This window comes from Sapajus apella, unplaced genomic scaffold (genome assembly GCF_009761245.1).
Source record: "Sapajus apella isolate SASKATOON/1434 unplaced genomic scaffold, GSC_monkey_1.0 scaffold41, whole genome shotgun sequence".
Taxonomy (NCBI): domain Eukaryota; kingdom Metazoa; phylum Chordata; class Mammalia; order Primates; family Cebidae; genus Sapajus; species Sapajus apella.
In genome coordinates, this window is record NW_022436981.1 from 17,879,011 (window position 1) to 17,895,550 (window position 16,540).

A 16,540-nucleotide genomic window follows, 5' to 3' on the forward strand; every position below is an offset into this window, starting at 1 on the left:
TTTTCCCATTCTGTTGGTTGCCAATTCACTCTAATGACTGTTTCTTTTGCTATGCAGAAGCTGTGGAGTTTGATTAGGTCCCATTTATCTATTTTGTCTTTTGTTACCAATGCTTTTGGTGTTTTTGGTCATGAAGTCCTTGTCCTTGCCTATGCCTATGTCCTGAATCGTTTTGCCTAGATTTTCTTCTAGAGTTTTTATGGTGTTAGGTCTTATGTTTAAGTCTTTAATCCATCTGGAGTTAATTTTAGTGTAAGGTATCAGGAAGGGGTCCAGTGGCACATCGCTAGCCAGTTTTCCCAACACCATTTGTTAAACAGGGAATCCTTTCCCCTTTGCTCGTTTTTGTCAGGTTTGTCAAAGATCCGATGGTTGTAGATGTGTGGCATTGCCTCCGAGGCCTCTGTTCTGTTCCATTGGTCTATATCTCTGTTTTGGTACCAGTACCATGCTGTTTTCATTACTGTGGCCTTGTAACATAGTTTGAAGTCCTGTAGTATGATGCCTCCAGCTTTGTTCTTTTTGCTTAGAATTGACTTGGCTATGCGAGCTCTTTTTTGGTTCCATATAAAGTTTAAGGTGTTTTTTTTCCAGTTCTGTGAAGAAGGTCATGGATAGCTTGATGGGGATAGCCTTGAATCTGTAAATTACTTTGGCAAGTATGGCCATTTTGACGATACTGATTCCTCCAAACCATGAGCATGGAATGTTTCTCCATCTGTTTGTGTCCTCTCTCATTTCGTTGAGCAGTGGTTTGTAGTTGTCCTTGAAGAGGTCCTTTACATACCTTGTTAGTTGTATTCGTAGGTATTTTATTCTCTTTGTAGCAATTGTGAATGGCAGTTCGTTCTTGATTTGGCTCTGTTATTGGTGTATAGGAATGCTTGTGTTTTTTGCACATTGATTTTGTATCCTGAGATTTTGCTGAAGTTGCTTATCAGTTTCAGGAGATTTTGGGCTGAGATGATGGAGTCTTCTAGATATACAATTATGTCGTCTGCAAATAGAGACAATTTGACTTCCTCCTTTCCTATTTGAATACTGTTTATTTTTCTTGCCTGATTGCTCTGGCTAGAACTTCCAATACTATGTTGAGTAGGAGTGGTGAGAGGGGGCATCCTTGTCTAGTGCCACATTTCAAAGGGAATTCTTCCAGTTTTTGCCTATTCAGTATGATATTGGCTGTTGGTTTGTCGTAAATAGTGTTTATTATTTTGAGATACGTTCCATCAATACCTAGTTTATTGAGGGTTTTTAGCAAAAAGCGCTGTTGAATTTTGTCAAAGGCCTTCTCTGCATCAATTGAGATAATCATTTGGTTTTTGTCTTTGGTTCTGTTTATGTGGTGAATTACGTTTATATAGACTTGCGTATGTTGAACCAGCCTTGCATCCCCAGGATGAAGCCTACTTGATCATTGTGGATAAGCTTTTTGATGTGCTGTTAAAATCGGTTTGCCAGTATTTTATTGAAGATTTTTACATCTATGTTCATCAAGGATATTGGCCTCAAGTTTTCTTTTCTTGCTGAGTCTCTGCCTCGTTTTGGTATCAGGATGATGTTGATCTCATAAAATGATTTGGGAAGGATTCCCTTTTTTTGTATTGTTTGGAATAGTTTCAGAAGGAATGGTAACAGCTCCTCTCTGTATGTCTGGTAGAATTCAGCTGTGAACCCATCTGGACCTGGGCTTTTTTTGGGTGGTAGGCTGTTAATTGCTACCTTAACTTCTGCCCTTATTTTATTGGTCTGTTCAGGATTTTGACTTCTTCCTGGTTTAGGCTTGGGAGGATGCAAGTGTCCAGGAATTCATCTATTTTTTCCAGTTTTACTTGTTTATGTGCATAGAATTGTTTGTAATAATCTCTGATGATGGTTTGTATTTCTGTGGAATCTGTGGTGATATCCCCTTTATCGTTTTTTTATTGCATCTATTTGATTATTCTCTCTTTTCTTTTTTATTAATCTGGCTAGTGGTCTATTTTGTTGATCTTTTCGAAAAACCAGTTCCTGGATTTATTGATTTTTTTGAAGGGTTTTTTGTGTCTCTATCTCCTTCAGTTCTGCTTTGACCTTAGTTATTTCTTGTCTTCCACTAGGATTTGAGTTTTTTTTATCTTGCTTCTCTAGCTCTTTCAATTTTGATGATAGGGTGTCGATTTTAGATCTTTCCTTCCTTCTTATGTGGGCATTTATTGCTATATATTTTCCTCTAGACACTGTTTTAAATGTGTCCCAGAGATTCTGGTATGTTGTGTCTTTGTTCTCATTGGTTTCAAAGAGCATCTTTATTTCTGCCTTCATTTCATTGTTTATCCAGTCAACATTTGAGAGCCAGTTGTTCAGTTTCCGTGAAGCTGTGCGGTTCTGAGTTAGTTTCTGAATTCTGAGTACTAACTTGATTGTAGTGTGGTCTCAGAGACTGTTTGTTATGATTTCCATTGTTTTGCATTTGCTGAGGAGTGATTTACTTCCAATTACGTGGTCAGTTTTAGAGTAGGTGTAATGTGGTGCTGAGAAGAATGTATATTCTGCGGATTTGGGGTGGAGAGTTCTGTAAATGTCTATTAGGTTTGCTTGGTCCAGGTCTGAGTTCAAGTCCTCGATATCCTGGTCAATTTGCTGTCTTGTTGATCTAATACTGACAATGGGGTGTTAAAGTCTCCCACTATTATTGTGTGGGAGTCTAAGCCTCTTCTTAGTCATTAAGAACTTGCTTTATGTATCTGGCTCCTCCTGTATTGGGTGGGTATATATTTAGGTTTGTTAGCTATTCTTGTTGCATTGATCCTTTTACTATTATGTAATGTCCTTCTTTGTCTCTTTTGATCTTTGTTGGTTTAAAGTCTGTTTTATCCAAGAGAATCGCAACTCCTGCTTTTTTTTTGCTGTCTGTTTGCTTGGAAAATCTTCCTCCATCCCTTTATTTTGAGACTTTGTGTATCCTTGCATGTGAGATGAGTTTCCTGGATACAACACACCAATGGGTTTTTTCTTTTTATCCAATTTGACAGTCTGTCTTTTTATTGGGGCATTTAACCCATTTACGTTTAGGGTTAATATTGTTATGTGTGAATTTGATACTGCCATTTTGATGCTAGCTGGCTGTGTTGCTCGTTAGTTGATGCAGTTTCTTCATTACATCGATGTTCTTTACCAATTGGGTATGTTTTCGTAGTTGCTGGTACTGGTTGTTCCTTTCTATGTTTAGTGCTTCTTTCAGGAGCTCTTGTAAAGCAGGCCTGGTGGTGACAAAATCTCTGAGTAATTGCTTGTTTGTAAAGGATTTTATTTCTCTTTCACTTATGAAGCTTAGTTTGGCTGGATACGAAATTCTGGGTTGAAAGTTCTTTTCTTTAAGGATGTTGAATATTGGACCCCACTCTCTTCTGGCTTGTAGGGTTTCTGCTGAGAGATCTGCTCTGAGTCTGATGGGCTTCCCTTTGTTGGTAACCCAACCTTTCTCTCTGGCTGCCCTTAGCATTTTCTCCTTCATTTCAACCCTGGTGAATCTGACGATTATGTGCCTTGGGTTTGCTCTTCTTGAGGAATATCTTTGTGGTGTTCTCTTTATTTCCTGGACTTGAATATTGGCCCGCCTTGCTAGGTTGGGGAAGTTTTCCTGGATAATATCCTGAAGAGTATTTTCCAGCTTGGATTCATTCTCTCCGTCAGTTTCAGGTACACCTATCAAACGTAGATTAGGTCCTTTCACATAGTCCCACATTTCTTGGAGACTTTGTTCATTCCTTTTTACCCTTTTTTCTCTAATCTTGCCTTCTCGTTTTATTTCATTGAGTTGATCTTTGACCTCTGATACCCTTTCTTCTGCTTGGTCAGTTTGGCTGTTGAAACTTGTGTATGGTTTGCAAAGTTCTTGTGTTGTGTTTTTCAGCTCCGTCAATTCACTTATATTCCTCTCTAAGTTGTCCATTCTCATTAGCATTTCGTCAAATCTTTTTTCAAGGTTCTTAATTTCTTTGACTTGGGTTGTCATGATGTTTTAGCTCAGAGAAGTTTCTTATTACTCACCTTCTGAAGCCTTTTTCTGTCAATTCATCACACTCATTCTCCATCCAGCCTTGTTCCCTAGCTGGTGAGGAGTTGTGATCTCTTGGAGGAGGAGAGGTGTTCTGGTTTTGGGTGTTTTCATCCTTTTTGCGCTGGTTTCTTCCCATCTTTGTGGATTTATCCTTCTGTCGTCTTTGTAGTTGTTGACTTTCAGATTGGGTCTCTGAGTGGACGTCCAGTTTGTTGATGATGAAATTATTTCTTTCTTAGTTTTCTTTCTGTTTCTTAGTTTTCTTTCTAGGCCCCTCTGCTGTAGGACTGCTGAGGTCCATTCTAGGCCCTGCTTGCCTGGGGATCACCTGCAGTGGCTGCAGAACAGTAAGGGTTGCTGCTAGTTTCTCCTTCTGCTATCTTTGTTCCAGAAAGCTACCTGCCAGATGTCAGTCTGAGTTCTCCTTTATGAGGTGACTCTTTGGATATGTGGGGGTCAGGTAGCTGCTTGAGGAGACAGTCTGTCCTTTATAGAAGCTCAAGTGCTGAGCTGTGAGCTCCATTGTTCATTCAGAGCTGCTGGGCAGGCACATTTAAGTCTGCTGCAGCAGAACTCATAAATGCCTTTTTTTTTCCCCCAGGTGCTCTGTCCCAGGGAGTTAGGGCTTTATTTGTAAGTTTCTGTCATGCTGCTGCCTTTTTTCAGGGCCGCCCTGCCCCACGTGGACGCATCCTAGTCACAGTCTGCCTGCAGAGGCTTTGCTGAGCTGCTATGGTCTCCGCCCAGCTGCTGTGTGAACTTCCCCGCAATCCTTCGCACTTTTGCTGGGAGCTGCAATCCTGAGCTACTCCTAATCAGACATCTGGGATCAGTCCCACCAGATGACAGGAATTTAACCATTAGAATGAACATCTGAAATTGTGGGCAGTAGGATACTGTCATTTACTCCAGGAAAGGAGTAAAATAGTGTTTATATTTTATTATTATATATAACAGACAAATCAGAAACCGAAATTACTTTTTATAAAAAAGCTGTTTATTTTTAAGAGCAATTTTAGGTTCCTAGCAAAATCGAGAGGAAGTCACAGAGATTTCCGATATAACTGCTGCTCCATACATGCATAGTCTCCACTGTTATCAACATCCCACACTAGAGTGGTGCAGTTATTATAGCTGATGAATCTACATTGAAAAATAACAACCCCAGATCCATAGTTTACGTTGGCGCTCACTCTTAGAGTTGTACATTCAGTGGTTATGGATAGATGTTAAAGACATGGACCTGGTATTATAGTAGTATACAGAGTATTTTCACTGTCCTAAAAATCATCTTTACTCTGTCTGTCAATCATTTCCCCCAGCACCCCCACCAACCCCTGGAAACCTCTGATCTTTTCAGTGTCACTGTAGTTTTGCCTTTTTTAGAATATTGTATAGTTGGAATCATCTAGTATGTAACATTTTCACATTGGCTACTTTCACTTAGTAATATGCATTTAAGGTTCCTCTATGTCTTTTCATGGCCTGATAGATAGCTCATTCTTTGTAGCATTGAATAATATATTCCATTTTCTGGATATATAGCTCATTTATCCAGTCACTTGCTACAGGAGATCTTGTTTTATTCCAAGTTTTGGCAATTACGAATAAAACTAGTATAAACATCTGTATGCAGCTTTCGTGTGGATTTGTTTTCAGCTTCTTTGGGTCAATACCATGGAGCACAATTGCTGGATTGTATGTTAAGAGTGTGTTTATCTTTTGAGAAACCTCCAAACTATTTTTCACAGAGGCCGTGCCATTTTAACCTTCCCTCCAGCAATAGATGAGAGTTCCTATTGCTCCACATCCTTGCTAGCATTTGGTCTTGTCAGTATTCTAGATTTTGGCCATTCTAATAGTTGTGTAGTGATACCTCTCTGTTGTTTTACTTTTGCATTTTCCTGATGACATATGTGGAGCATCTTTTCATGCTTATATGCCATCTGTATAGCTTCTCTGGTGAAATACCTCTTCAGGCATGTATAGTCGTGAACTGTTGCTGATAATCCAAACTTGGATACAGATATAAAGATTTGTCTTAGTTCTTCTCAAGACTATTGGAATTTGGTGTGGTTTAGTTAAAAGATAATTGTCAGAGAACTAAGAAACCTGTTTTAGGTTCTAGTAATAATATTTTTATTTTAGCTTGTTTGAGTTGTTTAACATTCTCTTCTTCTAAGTTTTCACATCACTAAGACAGGAATTACACTCTCTAGTCCAGGGGTCCAAAGCCCCCAGGGCCACAAACCTGTACTGGTCTATGGCCTGTTAGTAACTGGGTTGCACAGCTGGAGGTGACTGGCAGGCGATTGAGCATTACCATAGCCTGAGCTTGGCCTCCTGTCAGATCAGTGGTTGCATTAGATTCTCATAGGAGCGCAAACCCTATTGTGAAATGCACATGTGAAGGATATAGGTTGTGTGCTCCTTATGAGAATCTAACTATTAATGGTTGATGATCTGAGGTTTAACAGTTTGATCCTGAAACCATCTCTCCCCTCATCCACCATCCAAAATTGTCTTCCATGAAACTGGTTCCTGGTAAGAAAAAGGTTGGGGACTGCTAATCTTTTTCATATTTTCTCATGTAAGTTTTACATGTAGGAAATAATTATAAAGTGATTTTAAGGGAAAATTAACTTTATTACAGGTAGAACCATGCACGATTTGCTTTGAATTTCATTTCAGATAAGCTTAGATCACTGTATATAGAAGAGGGCAGGCAGTGGGAAGAACACAGGTGAATTTTCTGCTGATTCTTAAATGTGGTTGTAATATAACTAAATGATGACAGTTAGATATTACCCGAGGAAATGTATGGTTACTCAGCAATCAAATCATAGAACCTGAAAAACTTTAGAAAATGAAACTGGGTCAAGTTGTGAAAATTGCAGTTAACAACAACTGGTTTCTTTTGGTGTATTCTGGGCTTAGGTCGAATGGCACCACCTGTAGATGATCTCTCTCCAAAAAAAGTAAAAGTTGTTGTAGGAGTAGCTCGTAAACATTCAGACAATGAAGCAGAAAGTATAGCAGATGCATTGTCTTCAACCTCAAATATTTTGGCTTCTGAATTCTTTGAGGAGGAGAAACAAGAATCTCCAAAATCAACATTCTCTCCTGCTCCACGGTAATTTTCTCTGTTATAAATTCTGTAATACTCATTATAGATCTTTACCAGATTATACTTGCAAATCTTCACAAACAGAAAAGTGACATATTGGGAACTTTTCATTTGAGAAAGTAACTGTGCTTTCCTGTACTTTGAGATAAGACTTTGAAAGTAAATTTATTTTGAGTGGTTTGAGTGAGAGATATGAGTGTGTGGGAAAACCGCTTTAGAATTCTCTTTAATTGTGTTGATTTTGGCTGGGTGCAGTGGCTCACGCCTGTAATCCTAGCACTTTGGGAGGCCAAGGTGGTGGATTATGAGGTCAGGAGTTCAAGACCAGCCTGACCAACATGGTGAAGTCCCATCTCTACTAAAAATACAAATTAGCTGAGTGGGTGGTGTGCACCTGAAATCCCAGCTACTCAGGAGGCTGAGGCAGGAGAATTGCTTGAACCTGGGAGGTGGAGGTTTCAGTAAGCCAAGATCACGCAATTGCATTCCAGCCCGGGTGAAAACACAAGAATAATCTTGCCCCCCCCAAAAAAAAAAAAAAAAAAAAAAAAAAATTAATAATAATAATAATTGTGCTGGTCCTAAAAGTCAGCACTTTGGGAGGCTGAGGCGGGCGGATCACAAGGTCAAGAGTTCAAGACCAGCCTGAGCAAAATGGTCTAACCACGTCTCTACTAAAAATACAAAAATTAGCCTGGTGTGGTGGCATGTGCTTGTAATCCCAGCTACTCAAGAGGCAGAGGCGGGAGAATCGCTTGAACGCAGGAGGCGGAGGTTGCAGTGAGCCGAGAAGGTGCCACTGCGCTCCAGCCTAGGCAACAGAGTGAGACTCTGTCTCAAAAAAAAAAAAATTATTATTATTGTGCTGGTCTCAAAAGTCAGGGATAGATTATTAAAGAAGAAATGCTTCAGCCAAGAGGGAAGATTTTGTAAAACATTATTATTTAAATATGAATGTAATTTTATAAAATGAAAGTGTGAACTCTTTGTCAGTAGCCTCATATTTTGGTCTTCATCACCTGCTAAAATAACGATGTCTAAGTAGGAAATCAACTTATTCATCAGCTTGTCTTTAGACTTTTTCATATCATTTTCTAGTCCAGAGATGCCTGGAACTGTTGAGGTTGAGTCTACCTTTCTGGCTCGATTGAACTTCATCTGGAAAGGTTTTATCAACATGCCTTCTGTGGCAAAATTTGTTACCAAAGCCTATCCTGTATCTGGCTCCCCTGAATACTTGACAGAGGTACTGTGAACTTTTCTGCTCTTCTGTGCATGAATTGATATGTGTGTTTCTGAAAGTAATAGACAGGGAAATAAGGCGGAGTTAGTAATAAAAATATGTATTAACAGTGATTCTTAAACAGTTCAAGTAATAAAATTACGAATTAACAAATGGATCTTTAGAATTGTAAAAAGAAACTACACTCCAAAAGTTTTAAACTCCTGTGTCCTGAACTTTTCTCAAGGTGTGCTACCTCACTGTGTCAGAGAATTAAAAATCAATGAGAGTCTATATGGATATCCAAGTTTTTCTTTGGATACACACTTAAATAAAAGATTTACACATTTTTGGCTTTTAATGTTAACCCATTAAGAAGATTTTTTTATTGTTGAACAAGTCTTCTGTTTTCCCCACTGTTTATGTTTCCCCAGCTTCATGACTACAGTTTTTATCTGCCTATTCTGTGAATGTGGTTTTTGTAGACTGGGAGTTGAAGCTTTACAGCTATTTGAAAACTAGTGAGACTAGTGACCGTAATTGCTGCAAGCAGTACTCTTGGTTGGTTTTACACCTGAGGGAAATAGGAAGAAACTATTATGTAGTATTTATGGAAAATAAGCAGCAGTAATATAATGTGATAAATGAGATGACATTTTTGAACTACTTTGAAGGAAATATATTTTCATATGTGTATGGAAGGAAAATAAATCAGTACCTATATGTTGTATTTATATTGAGATCATATTTTGCTATTTTGTTCATATCTGACCTTTCTTATTTATTCTCCATTTGCTTATTTTAAAGAATTAAAAGATTTTTTAAAACTCCATGTATTATTTCAAAAAGCCTAAATCATATATGTCTATTTTTTTAAAGGCTAACATAAACTTTTCTTTGGATTAGGCTGGAATTAGTTTAATTCAATGTAATACTGTTTATATAATGTGGATCAGTTTATTTGGTTAGCCATTGTGGTTTTTGTTTGTTTGTTTGTTTTTTGAGACAGCCTTGCTGTGTTGCCCAGGCTGCAGTGCAGTAGCATGATCTCCACTTACTGCAACCTCTGCCTCCTGGGTTCAAGCCATTCTCTGGTCTCAGCCTCCCAGATAGCTGGGATTATAGGTATGCGTCACCACACCTGCTAATTTTTGTATTTTTAGTAGAAACGGGTTTCACCATGTTGGCCAGGCTGGTCTTGAACTCCTGACCTCAAGTGATCTGTCTGCCTCTGCCTCCCAGAGTACTGGAATTACAGATGTGAGCCACCACACCCGGCCTAGCAGTGTTTTCAGTTAATAAACAGCCTAATCACTTTTATATACAGTTTGCTTGATAAATATTTTTAAAATGTGAGTTTTATAAGAGAAAAATGAAATGGTGTTTCTGAATAAATCTGTTTAGAAATTTAATGTTTGGTCAGTCCATGGTGAACATAATTGTTCCTTTAAATGGAGAGTTAAGCCCTTAACTATAAAATCCTTTGATTTTAAACATAATTATTTTCCCTTCTGAGACACAGTTTTTATATGATTGCTTTCCAGATTTTCACTTCCATTTTGTACTTGTTTTTAGTTTGGGACTAAACTCCCAAACAAAATATTTTGAAGTAGTTAATAATTGAATAAACTAAATTGAATTTAATATCAATTATGTTTTTATGATTTTTCTCAGTCATCATGGAAAAAATAGGAATGTACTAAAGAAAGTTTTAAAGATTCTTAATTGCTTTTATGTGTAGTCATTTGTTTTCAGAAAGATTGTGCCTTTAAAAAAAAAAAAAAACCTTAAATGATTACAATATTATTCTCCTCTGTGCAAAAATACACTCTGTAATTATATTTGGTAACCTTTGAAATTCAGCTGTTAATTATTAAGGAATGTTCCTGCCTCCTACTACCAAAAGGGGAGGTTATAGTCTCTCCTAATATTCTGGAATGTGCGGTGTTCTTCCTGAATTGGTAAGGTGGTATGTTTGCCCTTGCTTCCCATTCCCATCTTTCATAGCGAGATTGAGCAGAACTCAGAATTTTTCTTAGTAGCTGTATTTTAGGCCTATCAGTCATTTGTAGTTGGCATTTTAAGTAAAACCAAATTGTTCTGTCTATTGTGTGTTTTCTGATGTATTTTTTATAATCTTACTGACTTTTTATTACTGTTTCAAATTAGTCTTAGAACCAATTTGTTTGAATTATTAATGTCATAATAAAGATATTCTATATATATATTGATCTCTCTTTTTTTTTTTTTTTAACCACAGGACCTACCAGATAGTATTCAAGTAGGTGGCAGGATATCACCTCAGACAGTTTGGGATTATGTGGAAAAAATAAAAGCATCAGGAACCAAGGTGAGGAAAACTTTTTTCACTATGCCAGCATGGGAAAATGTTTAGGAGGGAAACAGTTCAGAATTCTTATGCAAGAGTGCAAGGTCTCCTGGGGAAAGGAGGCAATACACATTTTCAGTCTGCATAATATACCTCACAAAACTGAACTAAAGCCATTTGCTGAGGAGACTAAAGAATATAGCATTTCTTTTTTTCCTCTCCTCTTCTGGGATGCACTGTTTGTGGCTTCTCTTAATGTTTTAGAAGAAATGTTTTAGAGTAATTATTGAGATTCACCCTGGAATTTTGCCTTGCTTCTGTTATAGACATCTGTTTGAGTTAGGGCACAGCTAAGCTGTTGCAAAAAAAGAGACTATAAAATATAGTGACTCTAAGAATATAGAAGTTAATTGGAATGTTGTCCTCATCAGTCAAACATACCAAATAGGAGTAAATGACGAATACCTATCTAGTTGTTTCAGAGGCAGATTGCAGTCATCAGCTTCCATTGGAAAGAACCTAGTCACGTAGCCATACATAGCTGCTAGGGAGGCTGGGAAATGTCATGTTTATTGGATGGCTATGTACCCAGCTAAAAGTTAAGGGCTTCTCAGTAGTAATAGGAGGAAAGGAGAAAAGATACTATGAAATGCGTCTATCACAGTAATATTTCTCCTCTTCCTTTATCTCTCTCTATTTTTTTTTTTTTTTAACTTACAGAAAATTATTACAGAGGAAAATTTAATCATTAGAAGAAATCGTTTTTCCCTCTAGTGGATGCGATAGTATCTACTATATTACAGGTTTCAGTAAATGTTGAAGTCTTGAATAAATGAATGTTACTTTTCTACCTCTTTTCCTAGAAGTCTCTAGTTTTTCTTTGGAGTGATCCAAAATGCATAACCTTAAGCTGAAAAGAATATTTTGTTCCAATACAGATTTTAGAATTTAAAATGATACAGCATTAAAATACAAATAAACTTTAAAGCACTAATAAAAATGAGTAGTATTACTCTTGGACATTTTGAGAATCACTCTTGAATCCACATATATCACACTTGAATCCAAGAATTGAATCATCTTGAATCTAACACTTTATAGTATATCTCCAACTGAACAGATTTAAATGCTGTAATAGTTGTTACTAACATACGTATGCTGATTTTTACTCTAAAAGAGGGCAGCTTAGATGACATTTTATAAGAAATGGAGTCATATTTCAGCTCATTCACCTGTTTCGTTAGGAGCTTGCATCAGTTTTTAGGCTTTGCAGCAAATCTGGCTCTCTCATTTCAACCATATACCATCATGAAAAAAATTTGTTTCTAACAGTACCAAATTAATTACAAATTGTAATCATCAACTTCCATTGGAAAGAACTGTTTTCTAATGCTACCAAATTAATTACAAATTGCAGCCAACAACTTCCATTGGAAAGAACCTAGTCACATAGCCATACATAGCTGCTAGGGAGGCTGGGAAATAGCTTGTTTATTTGATGGCTATGTGCTTTATTGGAGGCTGGAAAATGTGATGTTTATTGGATGGCTAGGACTGTCTTTTCTATCTGAAACAAAGTCAAGAACCTAGAAGCAAGCAAGAAAATTCTTAAGTAAGCCAAATTACTTTACAAAATTTATGATCTGTATGTATTTAAGGTCTCTTCATCCAGCCCTTTTTATTCCTAAATTCGTGCCTATTAACTGGATTATTAGTTGATTTGTCTGTTTGTGTATATAAACGCATGGTAGGGTGGAAGTGTTGGGTGCTCTTAGTTCCCAGTGGGTCAAGAACATAGGAAGCTCTTTGTGGTGGTTACAGCATTGGAAATCAGGATATAGTATAGATATCAGAAGACCTGGGTTTCAGTATCATCTCTGCCACTGACAAGTTGTATCTGTCCCCTTCAAAAAATTGTTTAATCACCTCGGGACTCCATTTCTTAATGTTTCCATAAGAAATGTAAGCCATCAGTAAAACAGATCTATTAATGTGATCAGTAAAGCTCTTAAGAGTTACTTCCTTTTAGTATTTTCCGTATTTAAGTTGGTAAACCATGTTATTTGGTACCATAAATATAAAGTTCAATAGAGTGTTATTAACTGAGAAATAGTATTTAAAACCAAGCTACTCTTTAGCTTATTATCTTAATCATTTGTTATTTTCTTGAACAGGAAATTTGTGTGGTTCGCTTCACACCAGTAACTGAAGAAGATCAAATTTCTTATACTTTGCTGTTTGCATACTTCAGTAGCAGAAAACGCTATGGAGTAGCTGCTAACAACATGAAGCAGGTTAAAGATATGTACCTTATTCCTTTGGGTGCCACTGATAAAATTCCACACCCTCTTGTGCCTTTTGATGGACCTGGTAGGTATACGTTTTAATAATAGAATAAGAATGAAATAACATGGGTGGTGGGACCAGAGAAAAGACTTACTCTGCTTTCTTTCTCAGGATTCAGCCCTCTAGAGATGGCTTGACAGGGCCAGACACCATTTAATATCCTGTAATGAGTTAGATGCAGAATTTTACCCTTTTTTTTTGTAATGATTAAAAGTGATTAATTAATTGATGTTTTTGGTTTTATACAGGGCTTGAACTGCATAGACCTAATCTATTGTTGGGCTTAATTATTCGTCAGAAACTGAAGCGACAGCACAGTGCCTCTGCTAGTACTAGTCATATAGCTGAGACTCCTGAAAGTGCACCGATAGCATTGCCACCTGATAAAAAAAGTAAAATAGAAGTTTCAACAGAAGCAGCACCAGAGGAAGAAAATGACTTTTTTAATTCTTTTACAACTGTATTACACAAGCAGAGAAATAAACCTCAGCAGAATCTTCAGGAAGACCTTCCAGCAGCAGTTGAACCTTTAATGGAAGTCACCAAACAGGAGCCACCAAAACCTTTAAGATTTCTCCCTGGCGTATTAATTGGCTGGGAGAATCAACCTACTACTCTGGAATTAGCAAATAAACCTCTTCCTGTGGACGATATACTTCAAAGCCTTTTGGGCACCACTGGTCAAGTATATGATCAGGCTCAGTCAGTGATAGAACAAAACACTCTTAAAGAAATTCCATTTTTAAATGAGCAAGCCAACTCGAAAATAGAGAAAACAGATAAAGTGGAAGTAACTGATGGTGAAAACAAGGAGATAAAAGTTAAAGAAGATAATCTTTCAGAATCTACAGATAATTCAGTAGTAACGGGAGAAGAAACATCAGTAGTAGGATCCCCTTCCATTTCTACAGGGCCTTTGACGAGTCTTAGTCTCAGAGGTAAACCACCAGATGTTTCTACAGAAGCATTTTTAACAAATTTATCAATTCAGTCAAAACAAGAGGAAACGGTGGAGAGTAAAGAGAAAACATTAAAAAGACAGCTTCAGCAAGATCAAGAGAATAATTTGCAAGATAACCAGACTTCAAATAGTTCTCCATGCAGATCCAGTGTAGGAAAAGGAAACACAGATGGTAATGCGAGTTGTAGTGAAAACCTTGTTGCTAATACAACAAGGTCTCCACAGTTTATCAACCTGAAAAGGGATCCTAGGCAGGCAGCTGGACGAAGTCAGCCCGTAACTGCTTCAGAAAGCAAAGATGGTGATAGTTGCCGGAATGGAGAAAAACACATCCTGCCTGGCCTATCACACAACAAGGAGCACTTAACAGAACAAATCAATATAGAGGAAAAGTTGTGTTCTGTAGAGAAAAACTCATGTGTTCAGCAGAGTGATAATTTAAAAGTTGCACAAAACTCACCAACAGTAGAAAACATACAGACTTCTCAGGCAGAACAAGCAAAACCCTTACAGGAAGATGTTTTAATGCAAAATATTGAAACTGTGCACCCATTTAGAAGAGGATCAGCATCTCATTTTGAAGTTGGAAACACATGTCCATCAGAATTTCCTTCTAAAAGCATCACCTTTGCTTCCAGAAGCACCAGCCCCAGAACAAGTACAAACTTTTCACCCATGAGGCCACAGCAGCCCAACCTTCAACATCTCAAGTCTAGCCCATCTGGATTTCCATTTCCAGGGCCTCCTAATTTTCCCCCACAAAGCATGTTTGGATTTCCACCACATTTGCCACCTCCATTACTTCCCCCTCCAGGCTTTGGCTTTGCTCAAAATCCCATGGTTCCCTGGCCACCTGTTGTTCATCTCCCAGGTCAGCCGCAGCGTATGATGGGTCCTGTCTCACAAGCATCAAGGTATATAGGGCCGCAGAATTTTTACCAGGTTAAAGACATTCGGAGACCAGAAAGGCGCCATAGTGACCCTTGGGGTAGGCAAGACCAGCAGCAACTGGATAGGCCATTTAATAGGGGTAAAGGGGACCGCCAGAGATTTTATAGTGATTCACACCACTTGAAAAGAGAGCGACATGAAAAGGAATGGGAGCAAGAATCTGAAAGGCATAGACGCAGAGACAGAAGCCAAGACAAAGACAGAGACAGAAAAAGCAGGGAGGAAGGGCACAAAGATAAAGAGAGGGCACGGTTATCACATGGTGATCGAGGAACAGATGGCAAAGCAAGCAGAGATGGTAGGAATGTAGACAAGAAGCCAGATAAACCTAAAAGTGAAGACTATGAGAAGGACAAAGAACGAGAGAAAAGTAAACATAGAGAAGGAGAAAAGGACAGGGATAGGTACCACAAAGATAGGGACCACACTGACAGAACTAAAAGCAAAAGGTAAAATTTGCAGGCTGCTTCAGGATTACATTTAAATAACTGTTAAATGTTGTATCTTGTAAACAAAAGAAAGATTGCCTGCTAGGATTGTGCCATCTTTAAAATTTTTACTATTGGTCATTTGCACAACAGTGAATTCTGTGTGTTGGTGCAGAGTGTTCTGTACCAGTGCTCATCATCCCTTCTTCATACCAATTGTCCCTAGTTATTAGGAATTTAATATTTTTAAAAGTTTTACATTGCTGTATATTCAAAGATTTGTTTTATTAATATGCAATAAAGGCTTAGAAGTTTTAGTTTTATTCCTTAATTGGTAAATATGGTTAACTATGGAATATATTTACTGCCTCTAGTGAATGTCCTTTATATGATGACTAATTTGGGAGTAATGTGTGCTCTGTAAGTTTGTTTTAAATTGCACTGTTTTTAAAGAAACCGTAGAGGAGCAGCAAAAATCCAAGCAACTTAATAATCAGATTATGCTAATCATTTAGTTGAGCAGTTTTGACCAAGAATCAGAAGCCCAAGGGGTACATTTATTGCTTTAATCTGCACTCATTGAAGTCACTTATTACCATATACTACAGCTTTGTGGTAGGCCATTATTTTCATTTTTGGCTCTTCAGAAACTTGAATACTTAAGCTTGTACATGATCTTGTGTTTTCCTATCCTTTTTACTGTAAAATGTAAATATTTTAAGGGATATTTTGATTCTAAATATGATAAAAGAATTTCTCACCTATTTTGTGTGTGTGACTTGAAATTCAGCAGTAGAAGAATTTCTTCTTTAAAGCTTTAATTACCTTCAGACATTGTTTTTCTCTTACTGAGCCAAGAACATATAGACTATCTATGTCAGGCATTAGATGAGAGGAAAAACAATTTTTTAAAATCTTAAATGATAGGCTGAGATGAACTGTGTAGTTCTGAAGAGGCTAGAATGTAGAATCACCTATGAAACACTGTGCAGCTATAACCCACTTTATAGATAAGTTTCGAAAACTTTTACACCATCACAGTTTGGTACTCTGACTCATTAATGATTAAAATTTAAAACCACAGAACTTTAAGAGAAATGTGTTTTGAATCTTTTTATAAATGTGATTTAGCCT

The 16,540-nt window shown here is 37.5% G+C and overlaps 1 protein-coding gene across 5 annotated transcripts in view; it reads left to right on the forward strand.

Moving 5' to 3' along the window:
• PHF3 (PHD finger protein 3) overlaps window positions 1-16,498 on the forward strand; it is an 84,991-nt gene extending 68,493 nt beyond the window's left edge. For all 5 annotated transcript variants that reach the window (XM_032299842.1, XM_032299841.1, XM_032299845.1 and 2 more), the window contains 5 exons: window positions 6,980-7,175; window positions 8,268-8,415; window positions 10,652-10,741; window positions 12,895-13,090; window positions 13,315-16,498. In XM_032299842.1, coding sequence (XP_032155733.1) covers window positions 6,980-7,175; window positions 8,268-8,415; window positions 10,652-10,741; window positions 12,895-13,090; window positions 13,315-15,431 — 2,747 coding nt within the window. In that variant the 3' untranslated portion in view covers window positions 15,432-16,498. The remainder of the gene's footprint in view (window positions 1-6,979; window positions 7,176-8,267; window positions 8,416-10,651; window positions 10,742-12,894; window positions 13,091-13,314) is intronic.
• The last annotated feature ends 42 nt before the right edge of the window (window positions 16,499-16,540 follow it).